The sequence below is a fragment of the Cebidichthys violaceus genome, unplaced genomic scaffold (genome assembly GCF_023349555.1).
Source record: "Cebidichthys violaceus isolate CVI_PGR_0920_01 unplaced genomic scaffold, fCebVio1.0.p SCAF_106, whole genome shotgun sequence".
NCBI classification, from domain to species: Eukaryota; Metazoa; Chordata; class Actinopteri; order Perciformes; family Stichaeidae; genus Cebidichthys; species Cebidichthys violaceus.
This window is the reverse complement of record NW_027176270.1, coordinates 405502-424978: the sequence shown is the minus strand read 5'-3', so window position 1 is coordinate 424978 and position 19477 is coordinate 405502. Positions and strand designations below refer to the sequence as shown.

The following is a 19477-nucleotide window of genomic DNA, read 5'->3' as shown; positions in this document are numbered from 1 at the left end:
TCCGTCTGCGGTGGGCTGTTGGCTGCTTGGAGGCGCCCGCTCCAGCTTTAATTCACATTTAAATGCATGTCAATTTTGAACACTTCTACCGTCACAAATTCCATTTCTCGAGACATGAGATGCAATCCTGATCAAACGAGACTCTTATCTTTAACATGCATCAAAGTACAAAGCAGCAACAGAATGAAGTCACCCGAGTCACAGCTGGTCTCTTGTCACGCTTATAAGAGAGAGAGAGAAACAACAACAAAGCCTCGGCTAATTATAGGTCTGCTACTCATATGCGTGCATTTTCAAAATAATGTTCTCTTATTGCTATAATTCACACGATCTAAATAGCGGCATGTTCTTATTATTTATTTTTTTTCTTGTGTGTGTGCTCGATGTTGTATTGTAAGTGCTGCAGTGCAGCAATTGCTGTTTATGCTGTAGCTGTCTGATTCCCCACCTGCTGGGCTGGCTGTCACTGCGGTAGAGAATGTAGAGGTCATGTGATTATACTCTATTTTGTCTCCCCCACCCCCCCACCCCCCCTCTCTACCTTACTGTCTTTGCCTCCCTCACCTTCCCCTCTTGTCAGCAGCTCAGCAGCAGTGCAGACTGGGAGTTTCACACGGGGGGGAAATATTGAGGTGAGAGAGAGAGAGAGAGCGAGAGAGAGAGAGAGAGAGAGAGAGAGGCAATGCCAATTAGAAGAGCGATGCGCTCGCGGACATATTTGCATCGGTCTGACACCGCAGGCTGCGGCCATCAACGGCTAATTATAGAGGAGCATTCACCACCAGTCACCGCACCGTAGCGCGTGATTAACTGAGCTCTTCTATCGCCGAGGAGCAGGATTCGATGAATAACGGCGACGGTTTACAACACAGAGCCGATTCAATTTTCAAAAAAAATAAAAATAAAAATTGCCCTGTCTGTGCGTGAGGGATTCACGGGAAATGACAAGCCACCCCATCCAGCATTACTGTTTGTCATTTGATGTCATCGACATCGGCCTCCCACTGCCGCACCACAGCTGCGTTAAAAGTTACCGCTTAACGTTTCCCTACTGCTGCTTGTTCACATTAAAAGCATTCATTTAGCGAAAAACAGCGTGGCTTATTATCTTCGGAGCATTCCGCGGGAAATGCAATCAAATTTGCCACCGCGGTCTAGCGCCTCCACGGTGCGACGCGTTAGGGCGACAACAGCGAAGGACGGATTGAAGAGCAGCGGGCGACTCCTCGGCAACGTCGCCGATATCCACCGTGAAGGCCTGCTGTCGCCATCCTCTACGGTTGCTAAAACCGCGTGCGCCGTGTGCAACCAGATCACAGGAACAAAGCCGACTCTTCACCGATGTCTTAATTAACACATGTTGGAAACAGATGCACCGGTCGCATTGTTGTATTACTGGCAGAAGTAGCGGTTTGCCGCCCCCCCCCCCCGCCCCCAGATTTTCTAGGACCTGACGACGTATTTTAAACCACCATCTGCTGTCTCTACCAAAACAGGTGTCACCAAGTCAACCAGGACCGAAAATCTTCCCGGATTAGAACTTTAATAATGTGGGATTAACGGTGGTGCTCTGCTTTTAGCCAAAATCCCTTCGCAGCCCTCTACTGCGCGGTCGAAAAGAGCATCAATAAAAAAAGCTTGTTGGACATGGAGAGTCATCGCTTCATCACTTCATCCTTAACCAGTGAAACAGGGCAGCGCCGCTCCACTTTTACACGGCTCCTCCTTCACCTTTATCGGCGCGTGTGTGTGTCTGTGTGTGTCTGTGTGTGTGTGTGTGTGTGTGTGTGTGTGTGTGTGTGTGTTGCGAGAGAGAGAGAGAGAGAGAGAGAGAGAACCGGGCAGGTGTGGAGCGACTCGGCCATCATTCACGCGAATTGGAGGCCCGAAAGCGAAGAGGAAAAACCCTGAGATGTGGGAAAAAGCTGCTGCATTACGGCCAGGCGGAGAGGTGGTCGGGACGGTGTAAATCCACGTCTTACGACTTAACGCATATTTTTTTTGTTGACAGTCCACTTCAATAAGCTGCCAGGCCACATCATTTCCTCCGATTTACTGACCGGGATAGAATAAACGACATTTAATCACGGGGGGGGGGGGGCGCTGTCAGGAGTTTTTCGCTCCACTAGCAGGGCTACTCCCCAAGTTTGTCTTTTAAGCCAGTGATAAGAGCAAATACATTGAGACGACTTAATAAACACCGAAGAAAGACGCTAATGCCATCAAAGCGCGCCGCGTCCGTCTAACTTAAGGATTACGCGTCAGAACATTCGTAAAGCGACAGCTTTTTCGTCTTCAGAAGCGAGACGCAATATTTAGCTCTTTGGCAGCCTTCAAGAGAACAATCTCAATCACAGCCTCCATTATTTGCTGCTGCCAATATCTGTCGGGCGCGTTAAACTCCAGAGCGCTCGAGACACTTCCTGTCACGTCTGCGTCTATGTCGAGACAGAATTCAGAAATCCTTTTTTTTTTTTTTTTTTTTGGAATGACTCGTGCCTCGCCATGGTACAAAAGTCTCAAAGCTCATCGCGTTCATCCGCCGCCAAAAAAGCAGCAGGGTGAGATGGTGTCACGTCACCGAAGGCGGGGCGGGAGATTACCGGCGGTTGCGCGACAGGAAGCTAAAAAAAGACGACAACAAAAAAAGGCGTCCAGCGTGCCGTCAAATGATCTCACGGTGTGTGTGTGTGTGTGTGTGTGTTTCTGGGATTGGTGTTCCACGGCACCGAATTTAGATTCACACACTTTAGTACATTTAAAGAACCCGATACATGCGTGAACGTGTGGACCTAAATCTTTGAGCCGATCATCATTCGCCAGGATACCACTCAGGTGCGGCACGCAATCCAAAGCACATTACAAACAGAGAGGATGGAGTGTTAACAAAATGTGCAATCATTGCCATTAGAGAACCTTTTTCCTTTGTGAATACAGATTATGCTCTACTAATTATAATGTGGTCGTAATAATTGGGACTGATTCTCAGCTACAGTCCATTTACTGAGATCGGGTATTAATTCCGGCTCATTTACATGTGAATCTACTCTTCTGCACAGAGAGAGAGAGAGAGAGAGAGAGAGAGAGAGAGAGAGAGAGAGAGAGAGCTACTGGTCAGCACTTTCCTTTCCTTATGATAATATACTGTATATTCTATAGTCTTAATAAATGTGCCCGCCTACAGGTAGTCACAATGACTCTGAATCATCTGCATCATAGTGGAAAAATACAAATTTGTAGCCGGAGAAGTGCGACCGTTAAAATTTTTAACGGTGAAAAAAAAGTTTTATCCACACAACTCCACTACCACCTTCATATATATATATATATATATATATATATATATATATATATATATATATATATATATATATATATATATATATATATATATATATATATATATATATAGTGGTGGTGGTGGTGGTGGGGGGGGGTGTTACAGAACAGATTGTGAGGGATAGTAAACAGGTCTGGGGGGGGAATGCTTGTGCATAATTGCATGCCTAGGTAACACCTCCCTGACAGCAGTGGCATGAGGTGTCATGCGGTATCCGGCCCTTTAGAAGCTCTGCAGCCAGTCGCAGCGTGTGTTATTCTAGGTGTTGAGCAGCATTACAGTGGTGCACCACACACTGCTGTAAAACACAGCATGCTAATGTACAGCAGACATGTACACTACTTCATTTTATGGCTTTCATCTGGATTTCAGGTATATTTTATTGTACTTTTCTATATATATATATATATATATATATATATATATATATATATATATATATATATATATATATATTGTATATTGCTTTGTCCTTTCCAGCTTGGTCTCAATCGCAGGGCTTCAAATGCAGATGTTTTGTCGCGGCCGTTGGCGTGCGACACCTAAACTAAGCAAGTTTCGTTTGCGCGCACATAACCAAAGTGTTTCAGTTGAAGTTCACGACTTCAGCCGCCCGTAGAGGACTCTCATTGTCTGACGTGCGAGGGTCAAAAATTTCCTTGAGCTGCCTTAGAACCCTAAGCCTTTTTATATTTCTTACTAACAGACCCAGATGTGGGGGTTTTTTTTAAGCGACCAAGACGGCTCGCTCTGCGTTTTATTTCCCTTACCTCGAACCTTCGAGAGACGAAACCTTCAAATCAAATGGAGCCGATCGGTTGAGCGACGCCAAATTATCGCCACAATCTGCATCAGAAAAGGGTTAACGCGGACGTCGACGAGGCTTTACATGACTACGGTATTTGTCGTTCGCGGTTGTGCACTGCTGTGTGAAAACCTTCGCCCTTGGCTTCATTAAAATCCCTGCAGTCATCTGCTGGGATGTTTGATGAATCTAAATCTAAAAGATAAGAGCGACGGCTGGATTTAACGGCCGGGGTTTTCTGTGAGAATTAAGACATTTTTTTGGGGGGAGGTTTATCCAAAGTCCAATTTACAGTGGGGGGGGGGGGGGTCGCACGCTCTTGACTTTCAAATGTAACGGTAGGCAAAGTTCATGCATCTCAAGCTCAAGGATGTCATTAGAGCTTGTTTTTGCTACATAAGCTAATAGAAGAGAGACGTGGGGAGAATGGTGAATAAAGCGTTTCAATGAAAGTCCATTGGATCTGCATTTATGCAGAGGCTACGAAACAGGACGTCATGCATTATTTAACACAGCCAAGCTGTAGCTGCAGCAGAGCTCTTCGGTATGGAGGCGATCGGTCGATCGGTCGATTGAATCTATCAGCCAATTAACAGGAAATAAATTGGATGTCTGAATAAACACAGTAAATATAACTCTAACATGAAGAGGATACACTTTGTGGTGGGAGCGGAATAACGCCGTTGCCGGTGGTTCTTTCTTACCCTTCGTCGTTTCTCGACTTCACCGCTGCTGTATATTCAGGCAGCTGTCACCGCGGCTCTGCGGCGCCTACTTCTAAAAGGGCATCTGTCAGTCTTTTCTTAAGTGCTGCAAATGAATCAAGCTGCACCAGCTCCACTCAAACCGGCGCTCCGCCACCCACAGTGGTTGAAAGACCTGTGGCGTCTGTGCTCCGAGATGGGAGGATTGAGATTTAATCGTTGAATCCAGAGTCTTAGTTCATCTTTCGGTAGAAATTGAATCCCTTACGGATGGAATTTGGGCAATGAATTCATGTGTTTTTCAAAACATCTTGGCAATACGTGATGCAAAACAACCCCCCGAAAAAGAAAGAAAAAAAAGCAGAAAAAGTTAAACTAACGGGAGAATAACTAGAGCACTCATCACTGCAAAACTATTGCCTGAAACTAGAGCATATCCTAATACGATGGCAGATGTATCATGTTTAATGGATCAAATGACCCACATTCCTTTACCCACCGGCTCGGTGCCGGGGATGGGACCGGTTCTACCTACAGTATGTAGATGAAGATAGAGTCTAATCTGGCTTTGTCACCCAATTCACAAAGGAACCGTACGCCTGCTTCCTCTCTGTCTCAGATATCTGTAATAACTTCACCTCGACAATGACCCTATCTGTTGACAGAAGCTCTGTCCTTCACTGATAAGACACGACTACAGTAGCTGCAGATATATTCCTGGGATATAAAAAACCAGGTGTAGGTATAGTGTACACTCGTGGATGCATGTGTGTCCCCTGGGTCTCCTTGGCTCAGGAAGCTCCCCTCCCCCCCCCGTCCTCCTCCGCCTACTCACTTGCCACCAGGGGAACCGCACGGCGTGGGTTGGACCCCGCTGAGCTGGACGCGGGGATGGCTACAGTAATGGCACACTCGATCACACCTAACACCAAGACTGCGGTGAACAGCGGACTCCAAGCAGGCCCTATTAGGGAGGACTAACGGCCTCAGATCCGGGCCCCTGAAAACAAAGTGAAATACTGGAGCGGCTGAAGGATGGAGGCTCGGGGCCGACGACGGCAGAAGGCGTCCGTCTCGCGGATTATGGCCGTCATAACTTGAGCTGAGGCAGAGCGGGAACATAAGGAAATACATAGAAGAAGAAAAAACAACAACACACTACATCGCCGCCATGTCCCCAGATTGAATCTTTGCCGCATGTCACCCTTTAGCCAAGTACGCACCAATCTGTTGTGCATGCAACGGCTGCGTTTAGCGCCAATTGGTAGAGGCGGAATTGGCTGATCGGCCAGAACCAGTGACAGTTCAGAACCACGCAGTCCAAACGCTCTAATCTAGTTACAGAGTTGCGTCCCACAATCTGTCTCCTCTCTCCGTCTCGCTATCAATAAATATTAAACAAAAGCAGAAAACATCATAAATGTAAGCCACACTTGGAAAAATAAATAAATAGCCGAGCTGATTAGCACCAGATTCACATAGTAATTACCAGCTCACCCTTTTAAATCAATGTTGAAAAAAAGGGGGGAAAAGGGCAACCCGATGAAAAAATAATGGGAATCAACGGTCGCATCGGCGGCGTGTCAGGCTTTGCAACACCGATTGAAAAAAAAAAAAGCCAGTCAGATGGTCGAGGTTTGCGTGTGCAGCTTTAAACTCACATGAGGAGCACATTATAGAACAATAATTGGTGAAGGGGGAGGGGGAGGGGGAGCTACCAGCGCCACTCATTGACATTTAAAATGTTCCTTCATTAGGCCTGGCGAAGGCAGGAAGAGTAATTAGACTTGTATCAGCTTGCTGCACCGGAGCTGCAGCCACCCGATTGATCCACATGTGGTTTATTCTGCCCCATCGATTAGAGACCCAACGGGCCACATGTCATCGTGCATCTGTTGACAATACCACCACCCCCAGCCCGGAGACACCGACTGTAGCTCGAGGGGGGGCAAACAGCGCTCGCAAAAAGGACAAGGTAGGAGGCGGTCAAGGTTACGCAGAGCTGTCGCGCGGCATTATTAACCCGATCGCAGCTCATTATCATAGCGCGTGTGCAGCGCACCCTTTACTCAGCGGCCGGGTAATGAAATAATGAACGCTCCGCTGCTCTGCTGAGCAACGCTGGCGCTGCCCTTCACAGGAAATTAAAATTGCTACACCTTGAGTTGCTCGGTCGGGCTAACATTGCTTCGTTCTTCTGATAACACACATTACAGGGGACACGGGTCGTCTCATTTCACGGCTCGTGGGGTCGGCACGGCGTCCGTTAACGTGGACAAGCACGGAAAATGTTCATGATGTGTCCCCCCTTTTAAAACATTAGGATGTCTCACGGATCGGCAAAACAAACCGTGAAAAAAGAAGACGCGTGGACTAAATTCAGCGCCCCACCGCAACTTCCGTTATTGTAATGTTCCACTCGAGTGTAACGGCCGTATTCTTGTCTTTATGATAGTTGTGACCAGGCTGATGAGCTGCTGCTGCTTAGCAGGTAAAAAGAAAAAAAGAATGTACCTTCCAGCTCACTGGCTTTTTTAATGAGCAAAGCAGAATGTCATTTTCTGGCTGCTGGACACAAAAGCAGTATGAGCCTAATCACTACGAGATCTTTAAGGTGGAGGGCTCCCGATAGCCACCCACCCCCACCCACCCCACCCCCTACACCCAGCCTCATTACCCAAGAGTGTTATAAAACAGGCGGTATTTCATAACCTACGTCCAACTGTACGTCTGACTGTGAAAACTGCACGAGGTCCGCTATCATCAAGCTCTACGAGACATCGTTTAGAATGCACACGCGGTGTCTAATCTGTATAGTGCAGAAGCTTGGGAGGGGTGGTGAAGGGGTTTAATGTGTTTCAGATGAGGGCCACGGCTCGTTGAGCCATCAGTCCGCTACCTGCCATCGACATTAACGGCAATTGTGAAAACGTATACGCGGCGTGCAGCGCGGACGAATAACAGAAACACAATTCGAGACGCAGCGGACAATCATAAGACACTTTAGGCCCCGTTTTCAGGAATCCATCACATGATCCGAGCTGGTCGTGTGATGAACAGGTTAAAAAAAAAAAAAAAAAGGTCACCGATATTCAGACTCCGTGTCCATTTTGTCCAATTCTGTGCAACGGCGGCCATCGACGCCGATGGTCAGCAGTTTTTGAGGGCTTAATTGGGACATTATTCAACACAGCCACCGTGAGACGGAAAGAGGAAGAGGCGACGGGGGGAGAGAAGAGAAAGAGGCGACGGGGGGCGAGCTGAAATATTTAAAAGAGCTTTTTTTGTTTTTGTTTTTTTTAAATGCATGCGTTCACGCCATAACTGAAACCCAGACGGCCGCGATGCGATTTGTTAAAAAAAAATGTCTTTAGACGTGACTGAAAATAAAATCAATAAAAAAAGAACACTCGCCGGTGGCAGTTTATTCCTAATGAAACCAATTAGGGCTCCTCTTTCAGCCACAAAAAAAAAACATCTTGTTTAAGGCGACGACTACATTTGAAGCGTCGATATACATCCCCGGATGATTTACGGTTCCTGACGAGACGACTAATGTAGATCAGACGTCGGGAGTCAGGCATCCGGTTGATGCGGGCCTCTTCATCACCGCGTCCTTGTGCCGTTCGAGCAGCTGCTCCTCCTAAGTTGTGGCCGAACCAACGGTCCACCGGCCTCCCTGTCGATCGCTGTGCAACGGGCAGCTTCAAACGTTTAGCCCCAAATGATGCAGGATTTTCGTCTTGGGATTTTTAGATCTTATATTCTCTGTATTAGAAAGCTCCTTCAGACTCTCTATGACCGGCACCTGCAGTGACTCAGACATCTCAAGCTAATGGAGCCGTGTCAACGCACCTGTGCCTTCAAAGCAGTGAACTTGAATACTTTGTGTCAGTTGAATCGCCTGTTTAAAGTGAGGCATGACTAACGCAAAGCCTCTGACTTCACAACAAACTGCAAAAGAAAAAAGGAATATTGTAAATGAGGCCCAAGTGCAAATGTGTGTAAACTGTCGCTCTTCCTCCCTTCATGACCACTTGGCTTCTCAGATCTTTCTTCTACTCTCCATCCTTGTCTCCCTCTTTGTCCCACAGACTCTCCTATGCCACTGAATTCTGCTTTTTGTCTCGCTGCAGGTCAACGACAGACGACACACCTCGGGCGACGTCAGAAAACCGAGGAGGTCAGACCTCAGAAACGTCAGCGCTATCCTCTCGATACAGCGTCTAAATAGCAGATTACACACAGCTTTGGCTGAGCGCATTTAAAACGCTTGAGGAGGTTTTATTTTAATGACCCCGTGACCTTTCCTGTAGCACCACCACCACCAGCCCACCCGCAGGATAAAATACATAGCTAAGGCTCACCGCTAAGCTAAGGCTCTGAGAAAAAGCTATTTTTGTCCTGCGGGCGCTAACGGGGCTTTAGATTTGTAGCGTCGGTGCAAAACGTATTCCTGTTGTATACAGTCCACTGAGGGAGAGAGAGAGAGACCTGGCAGGCAGAGAACAGAGAAGGTGAATGGGGGGGGGGTTGAGTAGATCTTGACAAGGGGTTGCTTTTGTCTCCAGCCCCGTTTCTTTTGCCGAACCCCAGAGGAAGGAGCCGACGATAAGAAACCAGTTTACTTTCAACTCAACCCCCCCCCCCCGCTTGAAGGTTGACTTTCATAACCACATCTGAAGATCACACTTCGCAGCAGAGCCCTGGCTAAACTGGATGCTGAATAAAAAATGTTTTTTTTAAAAAGCAGCACGGAGCGACGGAAGAGCTGGAAGTGGGAACCGAGCGGCGCCGAGGGGCATCAAAGGACCCCCCCGAAGGAAGGGGGAACGCCAGCCAGTCTGCGCATGAAAATGACCTTCATGTACACGGGGGGGGGGGGGGGGGGGGTTGGAGGTGACAGGCAGAGCCAATGTCATTACCGCGATTAGCTATTCAGGTCCAAAACAAAGAGCTGACTCGGGGTGTGTGACGAGGGAGTGTGTTCTGGGTGTTTGCCACTAATTCAATTAGGAAAAATTGGAGATCGCAATTACACACTAGAGTTACGCGAGCGTCCGACCTTGTCTGGGCCCGACGGCCGCTGTAGGTAAAAATCACACAAATATATATATGTGTGTGTGTGTGTGTGTGTGTGTGTGTGTGGGAGAGAAATTACCTCCAGTAAGTAGTTCCAATGAAATGCATTCTAGGAAATGACAGGTGGTGGAGGGTACAGGAGTGAAAACGTCCCGCACCGCCGCCATCCGTCTCCCTCCACACATCTGAACGCAATAACATTTTGGATTCCACACATTTCATTATTTCCAAATGTCTCGGTCGCTCATCGAAATGCTCCTAAAAATGCTGCGGCAGCAAAAAAAAAAGAAGAAAATTAATTTTTCATGTGGTGAGGTGAGTCGTACGGTTTTTTGGTTTTTTTTTTTTTTTTCTTCCACAGAAGCAATAAGGAGCAAAAACAGCATTTTTTTTGCTCTGGATGTCAGTTTCTGTCAGAAATAGTTTGTAGAGGAGTGGAAAAAGGTATTCTAACCCCGGACTCAGGGCACCCGGTCACACTTTATAACAGCAAGACTGGAATCACAGCGGTGGATCGGTGGAGAAGTATATATACGCGCTGATACTTCTGTAGAGTTCAAACCGAAGTTTGTCACCCAAATGTATGTTGTTGACAAAAACAGAAAACGGACAATACTGACCTACAGTGAGCAGGTAACGTATTGTACGGCTGGTGAGCGAAAGAGAAGTGTGAATGAATTTCAATGAAAGCTTTGAACAGATAGTCTGTCTGGGGTATATTATCATACGGCCTAAACTACTGCCCTACAACGGTTACGTCTCGGGCTTTTATTGTGAAGTTTCGGACCACGGAGCCTCTTGTTTCGTTGCACAGTACAGCGCACACACAACCCCGATTGATTGACGCCTTCATTTTGCGATGCTGCGAAAGTACCCGTGGCAAAAAAACTGTTCTAAAATACATTGTTATCATGTGAATTAATCGCATAATAAAAGCTGTGGAAATTTGTCGATTTCAAAATACCCCGAAAGACGAATAATAGCGCTCCACACGAAGAGCTCACCCAAAAGGCTCAACGTCTTCCGTGGCTCACTGGCCAGGAGATTTTTTTTTTGGAGTTAGCCACTAAAAGCAATAATTAAATACATAATTTACTAATTTGATTATATAGTTGGCTGACTTTCTTGAGCTTTTAAGCTTAATGTACCTTCCTAACCTGACTTAATTAATACCTCTGTCGCCTCACGGCGAGATGGATCAATTAGGTTTTGAGGCCCATTATGTGTGGAGTGTTCATACATAAAACATCTTCCTCATGACTGGCGACCTTTTCAAGGAGGTTCCTCTACCGTCCACCCAGCGCCGGTTTAATAACGTTGGAGGAACAACACGGAGGAGCCCGGCTTCGCTAGTCGTAAGATGAAGTAAATTTGTGGACCGACATTTATTTATTGTAAGCGTGATCTGGATCATTAATTAGGGAGAACAGAGACATCATGCCTGTGAATAATCTGAGCAGAGCCGACGAGGCGAAGCGCATTAATCAATGAGAAGAAGACACATAATTACTGACGGAGTATTATTAGATGATTATTAGATAAGACGAGTCCAGGAGACCCGGCGAGTCTCTGTCAAATTAGGAAAGCTACTATTAGATGTGCCGGAGCTGAAACACCGGGGTCAGGCGGCCCTAACACCGGCTCCTCTGTGAGCAATCTGGACTCATTAGTGGAACATCCACTTTCAGGTCACTGCTGAATAACTACAAGCTGGTGATCGGAGCAGAACGCAGTGGAGGATGCATTACCGTGCTCCACGTATCCTCACACAACGGGGCGGATGATATCCTACAAGAGGCCTGAAACATGTCTCAATTTACCCTCCTTACATGCAATACAATACACTGTCTATTCAAAATAAACGTCCGGTCAGGTTTAAGACTAACAAAACTACTTAATCAGGTTCAAGACTAACAAACTACTTAATCAGGTTCAAGCAACAAACTACTTAATCAGGTTCAAGCAACAAAACTACTTAATCAGGTTTAAGCAACAAAACTACTTAATCAGGTTTAAGCAACAAAACTACTTAATCAGGTTTAAGCAACAAAACTACTTAATCAGGTTCAAGCAACAAAACTACTTAATCAGGTTCAAGCAACAAAACTACTTAATCAGGTTCAAGCAACAAAACTACTTAATCAGGTTCAAGCAACAAAACTACTTAATCAGGTTCAAGCAACAAAACTACTTAATCAGGTTCAAACAACAAAACTACTTAATCAGGTTCAAGCAACAAAACTACTTAATCAGGTTCAAGCAACAAAACTACTTAATCAGGTTCAAGCAACAAAACTACTTAATCAGGTTCAAGCAACAAAACTACTTAATCAGCTTTAAGCAACAAAACTACTTAATCAGGTTCAAGCAACAAAACTACTTAATCAGGTTTAAGCAACTAAACTACTTAATAAGATTTAAGCAACAAAACTACTTAATTAGGTAACAAAACTACGTGGTTAGGTTTAGGCAACAAAACTACTTGTTTAGGTTTAAGCAACAAAACTACTTAATTAGGTAACAAAACTACTTGGTTAGGTTTAGAAACTGATCGTCGTTTTGGGTTAAAATAAGCAAGGGAGTGCCGTTACTCAAGTACGCAAGTTACGTGACAAAAACATCAACATCGAGTTATTTCACACGCGGAACAAACTGCTGTCTCCTGGCTGAAACATCGGTGTTTGTTGGACCCATCCGTCTCCCGCCCGGTGTACGATTCAGTGGTCTTTATACACGTCCTCGTTCAAGATTACGTGGATAACCTACGAAAAGATTCCGCGGGACATCAACGAAATACAGCGCATTAGGTATCGACACGAATGCTGGATGGGACCGGCAATCCTACAACCTGGACCTTTAGCTAAACATTTCTTGGTTTATTCTAGATGTTACGCTTGCTATTTTCTTTATTTCAGATTTCAGATTTTGGTCCTTTTGTTAACATTTCCATAACAACACCCACTGAGGTCTGACAAACACAGCCTCATGGGGGGTTTACTTTAGAGCGAGCTACAGATTTCCAAAAAGCTCCACTTAAACCTCTGGGACAGCAGCGCACACACACACACACACACACACACACACACACACACACACACACACACACACACAAAGTGCAAAATCATGTACATGATGGAACGCAGGCACCGGAGGGTTTACTTAGTTGTTAAAAGGACGGACTGGAGGCTTGTGTTGCGTGACTTATTAATGGACAGGACGGTGAGATCTCCAAAACCTCTGCAACGAGGAGGCGAGGAAGGACGGTCGAAGCTACAACAATAAGACGTTTGACTCCAGCCGCGGAGCATCAGAGGCGAGACAGCAATAGTATAGATCAATAAAAGTAATAGAATGAAATAATAAGACGTCTATAAAACAACTAAGAATAGCATAAAAATAGTAAATAGAAAAGTGTACAAGAGCATGTCGGGATAAAAAAGCAAGATAGAGTGACAGTAGTTGAATTAATAGCATCAGAGCCAGGTCTATGTTAACGGGGCACAACAGGCTTCATTACTATCAATTTATCTGTTCATTATTATTCTGATAATCCAATTAATATCTGGCAAATTCCCATCACCAGTTCCCAGAGCACAAGGTGTTGTTTCTCACCGCTAAGTCACATCGTAACGTGACATTTGCTTTCATCAAATCCTGCGATTACTATATTATTTTACTGGAGATCATTGAGGTTATTGGTGTGTGTGATGTATTGTATGTGGTGTTATTACTATGTTCCATTGTTAGTTGCATTCTCATTGGTGGTGACACTGATACTTTTGATGATAAATCGTACTTTTTGTGCAGACGGAAGTGTTTCCCTTCGCCGTATTCGCCGCCTTTTCCTTTTTTACAAAGTAACCATGTTCATTGACCGACTTCATCCCAGCCGAAGGGCGACGCTTCCTCTCTGCGCTCCCTCAGCATGTTGCCCACATGTCTCCACCTCTGATGTTTGGTTGTTTTTTTTCCCTCCGATCGATCTCAGACAAGGACAGATGAGAGAAGCCGACCGAGGGGAGTTTCCGTGAACCCTCAAACTTCTGATCCACCTCGAGATTAAGACCGAAACGCTCCGCCCCGGGGTCGTTAAGAGGCCTTCACTCTGGCACGGCAGCGACACTTGTGGCGCTGGCAAACAAAAATGGCAGTTAAATTCAAAACTGTCGCCCTGCAGAAAGCCAGGGGAGTGTAGAAGACACAGACGGGTGTAGCAGGGACATCCAAACGGATCACGTCAGTCAAATAGAGGACGACGTCGCCAGTCCTCGTCTTCAGCTCACAGGAACAAATCGGAAAATGCTCCATTTAACGATTTATCCAATTGGGGAAAAAAGCAACTTTGATTATTACAATTAATGTGTTGCATTGCGTTTAAAATACTGTGCAGTAAAAGTTAATATATGTGTCCTATTTATTTGTCTATTTTTGTCCTCCTGTCCATATAAAATTGATAAAAAAAATGAGGGAGAATACAGAAAGAATGACACAGATTCTTCAGATTGAATAGATTCAGAGCAGATTCTGTTGTCTCGACGGTTGCAGAGTGTTAAATATATAGATAGAAGGATAGCTCCATGGTCGGTACAAGTTGGGTCATCAATCGCAAAAATGCCAGCGCATACCGCTTATTATTGCTTCCGTTCTTACCTTTCACAATAAAAGCCCAAGACACATACACCGCATCACTGCTTACCAGGGCCTATACGTTGACCCTGGTGCATTTTAATCATGCAACAGCAACAGATGTCATTAATCTGCCTTTGAGTGAACCTTAAATGCTCATCATCTTAAATACATATCATGAACCATCTAAACGTTTACATTTCTGATTTGCATTTCAATATTCGATGCCGTGTGTCTTTCTTCTTTCTGTTTTTAAAGCCTGAACCTGAAGTGCTTTGCTTTTTGTTTTTCATGCCGTAGTCACTTTTGTCTCCCTCTTTATCACATCAATCTGTGCGTGTCACAGTTCGAGTGTGAAATTGGCATCAATAAAAGCAAGAGCCGTTCAAGGCCAAAGAAACGCGGTAGAAGTCGACGTGAAGATGTGAGGATGCGCCGCGCCCTTTTCACATTTACGGATATTTAATGAGCCTTGGAATCAATAAAGTGCTGTTTAGTGCAACAACAAAAAAATGAAATCGCTGTAAATGGAAACGGTAATGGAGCTGCCAATTTGCGTTGAGAAACCCTTCCCAAGACTTAAGAGGAGTGAGACGATCGGGTCAGATCAAGATGTTCTACTCCTGCTTTTTAAACTTCGTCCTTGTACAAAGTTGTCATTAAAACCACATTTACCTGGCTGCTGACAAAGTAGTTGGAGAACATCTGAGGGGAATTGAAATAAAAAAAATGTTGAATGATGCAGAGCTCTTTTAGTGACAAGTACAAATGCTATGAGGGCAGTGACAAACAGAGTAAATACGGTGGTTAAACTGTTCTCCTGCAGGCCCTTTATTGTTTTTGTTTGATATTAATAATACTATTCTTCACAGGAAATCTTCCTTCCCATGCATTAACATGAACCAAACTCTGCACATACGGGTCCTATTCAAGCTTGAGACGACGGTGCATCAACAAAAATGTTACTGCAAAACAGCTACTGCAAATTCTTGCTCCACAAATCTCCAACGTCGACAAAAAAATTCAATTTCTTGGCAGTATTTTGAATCATATCCCTATGTAAGCTATTGAATGGAGGTAGAGCTTGTCAGAGCATGACTTGTTATTGTGCTGTGTGGATTAGAGACACGTAACTTCAAGGTTTAATAATAATTATGGTCCAGACAGTTCCGTTGATGGATCCTCCTGTAGTCCTGATTTGTCTCCCTTCTTTCATCTTCTTCTTCTTCCTCCTCAAAATACCAGGCCCTGAGTCACTGCCGCGGCTATAATTTAAATTAGTTTTGCCCAAACAAGCACAACAGTTTTGATACGACAGCTGCAGAGTTTCACCGCGGATTCAGAGATAACGCCTGGGGGGGGAGGGGGGGTTCACATCAGCCTAAAGTGCTGTGTTGTTTCTCGGATGACAGGTATCGTGAGCCGTGATTGCTACTTTGAAGGCTTTGTGGAAACTGATTTGCCAGCAGGTGGTGTCAGCTGGTGCTGCTGCGGGGTCATGGTGAAATGCATCGAGGGATACATGTGATTAGAGACGAGAGCGGCTGCAAGATGAGCCCGGTTGACCTTTCTGCCTCTCTGGTGGGAGGCGCTGGGTAACCACGGCGACGATGACATTCACCTGTCGCACTTTTTGAGCTCCCGAGAAAAGCTCTCATAGAGCGGCTCTGCATGAAGATCTTCTGCTGCTGCTGCTGTGATTCTGTCCGTTCCACTGCTGGGCAACATGAATAAAACGTCTGTCTTCTCTTGTCATGACAGTCAGAGCATGTGAACGCAGCTCCCACTGTTCATCAATATAATGTCGGCATCAACCAAACTGCGTTAATGCACGATAAAATAATTGTCGGCGTTAATTAATGACTGCGTTAACGCGATAATAACGCGTGAACTTGCCCAGCACTAATATATATATATATATATATATATATATATATATATACACACAGACATATACATATTATACCCACAGGCCGTAATTGTGCTTTGTATAGTTATTCTCTAGTAAAACTTTTAAAGTTTGAATGTTTGTTGTCATCCGTTCCCCCCACATCAAGGCAAACTGGTCATGTTTTAATTGGTTTAGCAGCTGCTTGTTTCTTAATTTTCATTTAATTTGATCTTTTCTTGAATGTTAAAATCTGCTTAATTAGTGAGGAGCGGTTTAAATACTCTTGTCGGCAGGTAGGGGAAGCGTTTTATCAGCGTTGCTATCGTGAAATACTTCAGGGAGACGCTTCTATTCATTAACAGAGCCGCTGGTATGTTTGCATTCTAACTGCGGTCAGCTGTGTTCATCAGAGGGCAAGAAGTTCACAGATGGAGTCAGTGTGTGACGCTACAAAATGCGAGCTGTATATTCATTCAACTTTGTTTTTTCTCGCACGCCTCCACGGCAAACGGGAGTCACAACAAAACAAAGAGAAGTCTCGATGAATCAAAATAAATGGGGGCCATGAAGGACACCAGAGCTGTACCAAAACATCTGTCGACAAACTCTCACTCAACTCACGCCAGTATTTATCCAAGAGTCATACGCTGGGTACTTCCCCCAAACAAATGCGTCTCAATATCAATTCTCCATTCGCCGAGGAGGCGTGTCGAGGATAACAAATGTTTTCTTCAAGGTGAGTAATTGATATACAAATGCTCACTTTTGTGGGTGAAGTATTCCTCTGAGGAAGGATTTGAATTCAGCTCCCCTTCGAGCAGCGGATGATAAACAGCCGCTAAATGCCGCGAGCGCACGGAATCAGACGGCAGACGACCGACACACCTTCTGGACGGAACGGGAAGAAACACATGACGACGTGTCGGCGTAGCAGTGGCATGAATTATATTGAATGAAATGATTCTGTGTGCTACTTCATGCAGCTATTCCAGTAATGCATGCAGCTTTAAAATGCAGCTTTCTAACAATATTTTACTGCAAGCTTAAAGCAGCTTCCTTGTGAGGGAGTTACGTAAACATTGCCGTTATTCTCCGCGGGCTAATATGAAATCCCGTTCGCCGTCTGCTATCCGCCGGATTTCACGTGAATGCAACCATTTCATCCAACCCTACGTCTTAATTAGCTCCGCGCTCACCCTCAGCACTGTAAGCGAGCCAAAAAATTTTTTTATTCCAATTTCAATCCAATTACGTTTTTTGATCTCTTCTCCCCAATAACACTCCGACGCTCTCTCTTTTATCTTCACCGCAACGATTATTAATCGACAAAACCACCGGCCTGATGGGAATAATGGGCGCCTGGGAAGAATCAATACCACAACGCAGCCCCCCCCCCCCCCCCCCCTCCCCCCCCCAGCTCTTCATCAGCGTGGGGTAACGGAGCTCTGCCTCAATTTGCACCGCCGGTATTCACGTTGCTGCCTAGCGACCGCGGTTTGACGGCGACAGAAAGAACAAGTGATGCCTTCCTGGCTCTCGGGAGGGGAGTGTGAGGATCGAGAAGGATTGTCACAGCTGAAGTGCATGTTTATAGATCAGCTCTGACTGAGTGCTCCTTTCGGGGTAAAAAAAAAAAAAGGCCCTTCACTACTCGATCGATGAGGCGATTATGTCATTGTTACCTTCCACTTGATTATGGAGCAGCGTGAGCCGCGCACACACACACATCCTCCCGGCTATATGAAGATGCGGCCTTTCTTGTAAACTGCTGTGTGTGTGTGTGTGTGTGTGTGTGTGTGTGTGTGTTAATTTGTCCTTGGATGTTTCCTCGTCGGCCCACGTTAACGGCCTGTCATCCGTGCCGAGACAGTGGAGAACAAATATTTACCTTGATGAACACAGGCAGCTCATTAGATGTGTCACTTCACAAAAACAAGGAGCGCGGCGGAAATAGATCGCCACTTGTGACATAAAGGTGTGTGTGTGCGTGTGTGTGCGTGTGTGTGTGTGTGTGTGTGTGTGTGTGCGTTACCTGTTACAGTCGACGTGCAGCAGTAGGTGGGTGGCGCTGATGGTGAGGGCGATCTTGTGCCACTGGCCGTCAGCGAGGCGGTAGGGGAAGGACTCGGAGCGCGGCTTGCCTTTGAAGCGGTAGTGGTAGCGGATCTCCTCTCTCACCCCGCTGCTCTCCAGCTCAAAGTAGCTGCAGAGGAGAAGAGGAGAGGTCAGAGAGGTCAGAGAGGTCAGAGAGGTCAGAGAGGTCAGGGAGGTCAGGGAGGTCAGGGAGCTTCACCGGACGAGGTCTCCGGTCGGGCTGGAGGAACATCTCAACTGGTGGAGAACAGTCAGCATCGCGTCCACGAGGTCTTGTGCAAAGCAGGTTGGTGAATTATATTGGAGGGAAGATGGACAAACATGTTTTTGGTGCTCTCAGAGTATATGGAGAGACTTGATCTACCTAGAGTATCTCGATAAGGACACTGAAACAAAACCATAGAATTAACCTTAATTAAAAAAAAATATATATATATATATGAATATCCTTAATCCTTCCTATTTCCTGCTCGTCAGGAAAAAAAAACATCTGATGATGTCATCTGATGACTTGAAACTGGCATATTCTAGTATTTATCATTCATGTCATTTCATTCATTCATCATTCTGAAGACGTCACTAATGATGTTTTATGGGCTAGACGTTACTACAACATGAGCAAATGTCTAAAACCCCCGATGAGCCCGCCGTCAGCCCGCCGCGATGTTTGCTGTCCAACGAAATGAAAGTGAAGCAGTCAAACCACATTTGGACACGCGGTCGCGCTAGAGAGGAGAGATCAGCAGGTCATTGGGATTCCAAAAATGTCTGCAAAAGTTATGATCGAGGTTCAAATTGTGACCGGATTGGACAAATCATGGGTAGACTATGCGGCATCCCCGAACTGTAAATACTGATAACGAATCTCGGATAATAATCGGAGCCACTATACAGCCAAAATACCCAACTTCATGCTTGCGGAAGAAAAACATATT

At 45.5% G+C, this 19477-nt stretch overlaps 1 protein-coding gene across 1 annotated transcript in view; it reads right to left on the bottom strand.

The window, feature by feature from the left end:
* LOC137888655 (protein kinase C-binding protein NELL1-like) overlaps positions 1–18800 on the bottom strand; it is an 80627-nt gene extending 61827 nt beyond the window's left edge. Inside the window, exons 1-2 of the mRNA XM_068732085.1 lie at positions 18742–18800; positions 18481–18651 (exon numbers count right to left, since the gene is read on the bottom strand). Of these exons, the coding sequence (XP_068588186.1) occupies positions 18481–18651; positions 18742–18800 (230 nt within the window). The remainder of the gene's footprint in view (positions 1–18480; positions 18652–18741) is intronic.
* Between the last annotated feature and the right edge of the window lie 677 nt (positions 18801–19477).